The sequence below is a fragment of the Argentina silus genome (assembly GCF_951799395.1).
Source record: "Argentina silus genome assembly, contig: scaffold_300, whole genome shotgun sequence".
Lineage (NCBI taxonomy): Eukaryota > Metazoa > Chordata > Actinopteri > Argentiniformes > Argentinidae > Argentina > Argentina silus.
In genome coordinates, this window is record NW_028152796.1 from 21,237 (window position 1) to 30,000 (window position 8,764).

At 53.3% G+C, this 8,764-nt stretch overlaps 1 protein-coding gene across 1 annotated transcript in view; it reads right to left on the reverse strand.

Annotated features, from left to right (window-relative positions):
• Positions 1-424: 424 nt before the first annotated feature.
• aatkb (apoptosis-associated tyrosine kinase b) overlaps positions 425-8,764 on the reverse strand; it is a gene marked incomplete at its 5' end in the record, with an annotated part of 11,773 nt that continues 3,433 nt past the window's right edge. Inside the window, 10 exons of the mRNA XM_083697884.1 lie at positions 425-621; positions 995-1,231; positions 1,503-1,647; positions 2,043-2,533; positions 2,633-3,029; positions 3,132-3,428; positions 3,597-6,201; positions 6,677-6,826; positions 7,579-7,700; positions 8,033-8,117. Of these exons, the coding sequence (XP_083554010.1) occupies positions 593-621; positions 995-1,231; positions 1,503-1,647; positions 2,043-2,533; positions 2,633-3,029; positions 3,132-3,428; positions 3,597-6,201; positions 6,677-6,826; positions 7,579-7,700; positions 8,033-8,117 (4,558 nt within the window). The remainder of the gene's footprint in view (positions 622-994; positions 1,232-1,502; positions 1,648-2,042; positions 2,534-2,632; positions 3,030-3,131; positions 3,429-3,596; positions 6,202-6,676; positions 6,827-7,578; positions 7,701-8,032; positions 8,118-8,764) is intronic.

Consider the following 8,764-nt stretch of genomic DNA (forward strand, 5'->3'; position numbering starts at 1 on the left):
GTGAAAAGCCTGGAGAGTGTGTGAGAGTGTGTGAGAGTGTGTGAGAGTGTGTCCTCTCTTCCGTTTCCTCCCCTCTCTCCTCGTATGTACTGCGGGGGATATGTATGGCGTCAAACCGACCAATAGCATCGCTGTTGGCCTTCTTCCGAAGTTGCAAGCCGTGCAGCTGTGTCAGTGTTCTCCACGGTCATTGGATGGTGAATATGGGGGCATACTAATGCTGCTTTTCCAAACAATGTCCTTAGATACTGTATATTTGTCTTTTCATTCCAAAAATATGTTCAATACAACATAAAGGTTTTCACCTGCATTCAAGTTCTTTGCAACATATATATTATTCTGTGTATGCATATATATATATATTATTTTATATATTATACTCCCTTATCTCTCATGTGATGCACAATAGGGAGGAGCTGCGTTTCCAAAAGTGTCCGTTGAGGATAAGAGGCACTGTCTTAAAGAGTTTTCACAAACCTGACGTCCAAAAAAGCACAAAACTAAAGTCAGTCATGATAAGAAGAGGTTCAGTCCGGTCTGTACAGTAGTGGATGGGGGATGGGGGGGAGGGGAGTTGTAAGGGGGTCCTGCTCTACTCTCTGTCTCCGTCCTCACTGCTCCCTGAAAGAGAGAGAGAGAGAAACATGTTAGACACACTGGGTGGCGATGTCAAAATGTTCACTACCAATATTATTACAATATAGTTGGGCGGCCATTTTGATTTGTCCTAAAACTCGCTTCACGTGTTGGATTAAATCAGGCACCCCTTCTAAGATGTGTTTATATCACCAAAGGACTATATGTACTGTCAAATACATGGTGAAGACGTTCAAAAAGAATCATATCAACTTTACAGAGTTCACCAGGAGGAAAATAACTTCAGTCTTTATAACAATATTTGTAACATTCTGTGTAACATTCTTGGTCTTGGAGGGCAGCAATGGCGGGTATAGACCAGCAGTATGATGTGGAGGAAGGCCGTTGCCAGACTGACCTCCCGCAGAGTCCATGTCGGAGTCGGACACGTGTGTGATGGAGAAGCGGGAAATGCTGGACGGGGAGACGGTGAAGCGGGAGTACGGCTTGGGCTCCGGGATCTTGGGGGGCACGCTGGGACGGGTGGACGGGGGACGCTCCGAGGGGGAGGCGGAGGAGGTGGTGGACGAGGACGCCATCTTGGATGTGGGAAGAGGCAACGGGGGGAAGTCGTCTTCCCATTCATACCCTGCACCTGAGAGACAGACAGAGGGGAGGGGGGAGAAAGAGAGGGGAGGGGGGAGAAAGAGAGAGGGGAGGGGGGAGAAAGAGGGGAGGGGGGAGAAAGAGAGGGGAGGATAGAAAGAGTAAGCATATCTCAAATCTAAGTCCACATTGCCATTATATCAGTCTGATATTCATTTCATAGCGATGAAAGGGAAAGAAAATCAAATGGATTTCCGTAGAGTTACTGTAGAAGTTCCATGTTCAATTTCGTTCAGAGTTTCTTAGAAAGTTGCGCTCACTCTCTTCTGAGATGTTTCCGTCTGAGGAGTCATCAGAGGCGGTGACCCTCTCCTGGGGGGTCGACGGTTTGACCTCTGACCTCTGTCCACTGGTCTCCACTCCCGGAGGGAAGCCGTGCTCAGATAGCTCTTTAGTCGGACTCTCCTGGAAAGGAGTTCAAAGGTCAAATAAGGAGTTAGAACAATGTAGTGCCAATGAAACTGAAACATACAGGAAAGGATATTTAGTCCTGGGACCAGGAAATATCTTTCTTACAATTCTGAGAGAGAAAAAAGGAATTACTGGTTGTTAAAAACAAAGACCAGGGGAGGCTGATTGAGGCAGAATTTCGGAGGACGGGCTCATTGTAATGCACACAGGTTTGATACCATTCCTCATTCCATTCCATGCATTACAATGAGCCTGTCCTCCGATTTCTGCCTCCACCAGCCTCCACTGTTTGACACTATTAGAATCAATTGTCATAACAAATACATACAAACAAACGACCACTTCACCCTCTTCCCTCTGACTGGGCCTGCTTCCACTCTTCCACTCACCTGATCAAACAGGTAGACGGTGACATCATCAAAGAAGGACACCACCTTCTTCTTGCGGTCCAGGTCGTCACAGAGCGAGTCCGTCAGCAGCATGGGCATCTTCAGGAGGCTCCGCAGGTTGTGGGCGTCGCTGCAGTCGCTCACGATGATGGGGACGACGTGGCTCTCCTCCTCGCTCTCCTCGCCACCGCTCCCCTCCCGGACCGCGTAGCCACGCACCTCCTCGTCCGAGTCCTCGCTCTCGTCCCCCGAGTCCCCATCCTCCTCGTCCGCCATCTCCCCGTCCGCGGGGGACACGCGGCCTGCCATGGGGGGGAGGGGAGGGGGAGGGCAGGAGGGAGGGGGAGGGGAGGAACAGGAGGGGCGGCGAGGGCGCGGGGTTGGTTCGTGGTCTTCGTGGTCTTCGTGGTCTTCCTCTCTCAGCGTCTCTGGTTGTTCACCGGATGCTTCGGTGGAGCTGCTCGTGTTCCTCTCCGGCTCGTCGAAGACTCCTGCTGATTGTAAGGCTTCAGTGGACTCCCCCGTTCCCCCCCTCTCTCCCTCCTCCTCCTCCTCTTCCTCCTCCTCCTCTTCTTCTTCCTCCTTGTTACCAGAGCTGATTCCAGGGCTGCTGTTTTCTCCGCTGAGGGCTCCGAGGGCTTCCTCCATGGCCCCCACCACTTCGGCTGCCCAGTCCCCCAGAGAGGAAGTCTCCGGCTGGGATGGCCAGTCTTCGGAGCCTGCCTCTACCATGGGGGTGGAGGAAGAGCACTCAGCCACACTCAGACACATCTCCCTGGAGGCCTCGTCTGCCTGCCCCAGCCCCAGCCCCAGTTCTTTATCCTGGGGACACTCCTCTGTCAGGCATCCCTTCATCTCTGGTGTGGAGAGATGCATACTGTCAGTGTTGAGGACCTCTGCTCCTTTGGGAGACATGTTTTCCATCTCAAGGTCGATGTCTTTGTTTTCCTCCAGCAGAGTTGACGTTTTCTCTCCCTCCTCCTCCTCCTCCTCCTCCTCCTCCTCCATCTGAACAGTGCTGGATTCCCTTTTTTCTGTCAACCTCTCCACTTCTTCTTCCTCCTCCTCCTCCTCTCTCTCTATCTGAACAGTGCTGGAATCCCTTTTCTCTGTCAACATCTCCACTTCCTCCACTTCCTCCACCACCTCCTCCTCCTCCTCCACCTCTCCTCTGACATTCCCCTCATCCCCCATATTCTCCTCTCTTCCCTCATCTCTGGTCAGCCGCTCGTTTTCGTAGTCGGAGAAGTAGGCTGAGTCTCTGTACGGGTTCTTCTCACTAAGAGGAGCCAGCTCCTGGTCGTACGACTGGGAAGCTGACACACTCACCCCTTCATCCAGGGTCGCTTCACCCTCTAGTGGGACCTCCTCTTCAGCTTCTCTCTCCTCCTCTTCACCCTCTTCTCCCCCGTCCTCCTCCTCACTCTCCTCTCCCCCCTTGTCGGACAACTGGATGGCTGACACACTCACCCCTTCATCCAGGATCGCTTCACCCTTTGCTTGGACCTCCTCCTCACCCTCCTCTCCCCCCTCCTCCTCACCCTCTCTCTCCTCCTCCTCACCCTCCTCTCCCTCCTCCTCCTCCTCCTCCAGGCTGGTGTCCAGGGTGAGCTTCCCCAGGGGGTCCCGAGGTTCGTGGGGCTCCTTGGGAACAAACTCAGGGCTCTCGTTGTTCTCTGTGTCGTAGCCGCTGTCCAGGGCCTTGGGGGAGCAGGAAGGATGTGATGATGCGGGGCTGAAGGCCTCGCAGGACCCCCCCGCCGACAACGCCACCACCACCGCCACCGCCGGCAGCTCCATGGAGTCCAAGGAATCAGGGGTTCCTGCCTGCTTCTGCAGGGACTTGAAGGCTGGGCTGGCGTTGAGGTCACTGGCCTCGTCGGCGAAGATCCCCGAGGTCACGTCCGTGATGTCGTCATCGTCGTCATCTTCGCCGTCGTCTTCACTGCAGTCCAGGATGTCGACCAGGCTGGTGAAGGAGCAGCCGTGGTCGGGGTCCACGCCACTGTCCGCCGTCACCGTCTGGGACTCCGACTCTGACTCCACAGGGACCACCAGGACGGGCACAGTCACGGAGGGCAGGGGAGGAGGACTCACGGGCAGGGTCATGGTCAGAGTCATCTCCTCCATTTTGGGCTCCAGAAGAACCGAAACACCCTCTTTGATGACCTCTTGCTGCTGTTTTTCGACGGAGGGGGAGTCCTCAATCATGACGTCTACGTACTCTTCACAGTGGTCTTTGAGGGGGGGGGTTATTAGGTCGGTCAGAGCGTTGGGTGCGTTGGTGTTGGTCAGAGTTGTTTTAGACACGGTCGGCCCCCCAGGAGCGGGTGATAGGTCCACACTCCCGTCGTGGGTGGGTACGGTCTTATCTCCGACACAATCGTCGCGGGTGTAGTTCCTCACCACCAACCCCGTGAGGGGGTCGATGAAATGAGAGTGGCAGCAATCGTCAAAGGCCGGCTCCACCTCCCCCTCGCGGCACAGATAGACGCAGGTGTTGCAGTCTTCCGAGGGCACCAGGGTATGGTGCTTGCCCAGGGCCAGGCAGTTGTCCTTGGCCGTAGCCTCCAGGTAATCCAGAGGTTTGTTGGATGCAGCAGAGTGGAAGGTCATGTCGTTCTCCTCAGGCCACGAGTCCTCGATGTCTGTGGAGGGCATGGTGTAGTGGAAGTCTACGTAGGCGTCGGGCCTACAGCCTACGGGCCTATGGAGGCTCAGACCCAGGCTGTTGTTGTTGGTGGAGTGGTTGGAGGGCCATGTGTTGGTGTTGCTACTGGTCCTCCGTCTCTCCGTGAAGATGTCCTCCTCCTCCTCGTCCGAGTCGCTGTCCCGGTGGCCGAGGAAGAGCGCGCCCTCCGTCTCCATGTTGATGCTGACCGAGTGCCCGTGGCCGTGGCTGTGGGCGTGGCCTATGGTGTGGCCGTGGCTGGGCATGGTCTTCCTCAGTGAGCCCATCATGTCATAGTAACCCCCCGTCACGGTCTTGCCGATGATGGATCCCTGGGTGGTCTCCAGGTAGGGGTCCTCGTAGCCCTGAGGGGGGGTGGCGCCACTGACAGAGGGGGATATCCCCAGGGGGTTCTCCAGCTCCCCCAGGGCCTGACGGAGGCTCCGGGACCCCCAGCTCTCCTGGTGTGGCTCTGGGGCCTCCCCCAACAGGTAGCGGTGGTCCACACCCACTCCCATGCCGATCCCCACCCCCATGCCCACACCCAACCCGACACCCATACTCGGGGGCGAGTGTTCGTAGTAGTACCCCCCGTCGCGGTCCTTGTAGGAGACGTAGTGCCCAGACTCCCAGGGCCTCAGGGGACTGCCGTCAGACACCTGCCCCAGCAGGGGCTCCATGGTCAGAGAGATGGCCGGGCTGGCGTCCGAGTCGTAGACCCCCGCCTTGTGGACGTCCGTGGGCCAGTAGGAGTGCAAGGGCTTGGCCTGGGCTGACAGCGGGCAGGCCAGGCACTCCCCAGAGTCGGCACTGCCCATCAGGAAGCTTCCATTGCTGCCCTGGTAATCCGGGCTGTAGGAGCACATGGTGTAGTCCAGGTCCATGTTGCAGTCGGCAGGCTCCTCGATTCGAATGTAGTACTCGCTGCCCAGAGACGGGCTGTGGGCACTCAGGACGGGGACCACCCCGGGACCATGCATCGGCTTGGGCTCGTAGTAGGACGGCGAGACCCCCAGGCTGAGGCCCTCCATGGCGCACCCCCCTGCCATGCCCCCTGGGGGGTAGTACAGGTCCTGGCAGTGGGGGTTGACCTGGCCCAGGGTGCCGCTGGTGGTGGACGAGGTGGCGGCGTGGTGGTATGGCTGCTTGGAGCGGGCCTGCTCCCACTTGTACTCGAAGTTGAGGCCATGGCTGGTCTCGGTGACGGTGAGGATGTCGTCCCCAGACTCGCTGTGGTAGCCATCACCGCCGGCCGAGAAATGCTCCAGCAGGGGGAAGGAGGAGGAGGAGGAGGAGGGGGGGTGGTGGTGGTCCAGGGCCAGGGCTCCGCTGGGCCCGGCCGTGGGTCTCAGGGAGTTCCAGCGCCTCTCGAAGTCCTCCTCCACCTCGCTGGCACTCTTGGCAGACAGGTAGCTCAGGAGGAGGTGGACCTCCTCGGCGTTGGGCCTCTGGTCCGCCTGGAGCCAGCAGAACTGCATTACTTCGAACCTGGTGGAGAGACACACACACAGTGAAGACACACACACACACACACACACACACACACACACACACACACACACACACACACACACACACACACACACACACACACAGACACAGACACAGACACACACACAGACACACACACACACAGACACAGACACAGACACAGACACTATGTGAGAACTCTGAGATAAGTTGGGTTCAGGAAATGAAAACCATCAGCATTTGCATTTTTATTAGAATCCATAACGGAAAACGATCTCCTCCTCCCTAGGAGTTTTAATTTCATTCCTGTCTCCAGTGGTAATGAGTTTATGAGTTTATGATCATTGATTTCTTCATGCACCACCCAATCAGTCATATGTATGTGTGGGCTATGGGTGTTTGTCTCAACCAGCCATTAGCAAGTGTGTGTGTGTGTGTGTGTGTGTGTGTGTGTGTGTGTGTGTGTGTGTGTGTGTGTGTGTGTGTGACTCACCAGCGCTCTGCCAGGGGTATGTTGAGCAGGGGCTTGGGCAGTCGGAGCTGCTGTTCCCTCACAGCATAGGTGAGGACCTGCCGGTCTGAGTAGTGTCTATAGGGCTGGTTCCCCAACTCAAACAGCTCCCAGATAGTCACTCCCAAGGACCTGCAAAACACAAATACACCATTTCCAATATACCACTAAAATACACCATCTCAAATACACCATTACACCATCTCAAATATACCATTACACCATCTCAAATACACCATCTCAAATACACCGGTACACTATCTCAAATACACCATCTCAAATACACCAACAAATCTAAAATCTATTTTTCAAGACAGACCTGGTCCAAGACAGCAGCCAAAGCCAATGTTAGCCTGTAAATGCTATGCCACGCGGCTGCATCTATCATGTTGATGATCATGAGTTTAGCTTAGCAAATGCAATTACTGTGAGAATGAATGATTCAATTTGGTTCTAACCAGCAGTAGTCATTACATAGCCGAGCCCCAGAGCAGTCCTGCCCTCCTCAAAGACTCACCTGAATATCTCTCTGTCCCCTCTGTGTTTCAAATGAATGTCACTACACACTGGGTATATTTGTGTTGGTATTATGGCTTTATAATGGATTTTAAGATGAGCTTTAAATGTAGGCCTATATTTCCTATAATTTCAAACACTGAGATCGGTTGTCTGTGTTTGGACGGGGTATGGCAGAGGGTTACTGTGTGGCTCTGTTAGTCAGTTATTATTTGCAACGGGGCTCTCTGGTTTGCCAAGGTACCACTGCCTTAGCCTTAGCCTTAGCCTTAGCCTTAGCCTTAGCCTTAGCCTTAGCCTTAGCCTTAGCATTAGCCTTAACATCAGCTTTAACCTTAACCTTAGCCTTAGCCATAGCGTTAGCCTACCAGATGTTGCTCTGTTTGGACTGGTCCACCACCAGCAGGTTTCCGTGTACTTCGTCTATTAGCTCGGGGGCGATCCAGCGCAGTGGCACGTACATCTGGTCTGAGGTCACAAAGTAGTCGTCCTACATAGAGACAGGGAACTGGGCTTAGCATTGAACAGTCACATCAACAAGTTAAAAACACATGCAGGAGGACAACAGTTGCTAACCAGTAAAGCCAGTAAGCATTTCGACAGCCTTTGTAGGTTCCAACCATCCTTTCATTTTATTGTTTTAAATATGTTTAATTAACTGTAAGATGTTTTATCATTCTGTGTCATACCTCATGTACATCATCTGTGAGTGTGTATGTGTGTGTGTGTGTGTGCGTGTGTGTGTGTGTGTGTATATGCATGCATGTGTGCGTGTGTGTGTGTGTGTGTGTGTGTGTGTGTGTGTGTGTAGTTGAGACCTACTTTGTACTTGTTGTGGGAGAGTCCGTAGTCTCCTATCTTCACAGTGACATCAGTGGTCAGCAGGCAGTTTCTCAAGGCCAGGTCACTGGAGGCACGGAACAGTGGGACGCAGAAACAGCTTTTCATTGAATTATTCATACAGTGAATTATTCATACAGTATTTATCTTAGGGACGCTATCACTGACATCCCATACAATACATAATTAACAACGACATTGTCCTAAATTTGCATTTTTTTCCACACAACAGTTTTTCAATACTTCTCAGTGTTTCAGATTTTATAATAACAGGCCTAACAGTATCTTAATAAAAACTACAAGTCCCAATCAACTTGAGGCAAACAAGGAGGCACTGTAGCCTTGTAGAGAATGGAGAAAAGTGGGATATGTAGTTCTGGAGAGAAGGTGTCGCCCCCGGCAACAAAATCACTGATGCTGGAGTCTGTGAGGGACACTCAGGCAGCATCAGGATATTGTTACAGGAAGTAACCAACAGGAAGCAGGAAGTTCCAATCCAACCAATCAAAGCTGCAGGACACTGGGTATTGTCTTCCATCACAGGGACATGGCACCATTCCAAAGGGCTTAGAGTTACAGTTCCCTCCACAAGTATCGGAAAGAGGAAGCATTTTGTCTTCTTTTAGCTCTACACTCCAACTGTTTGGATTTGAAATCAAACGATTACTATGAGGTCAAAGTGGAGATTCTCAGCTTTAATTCAATGTTGTTTTT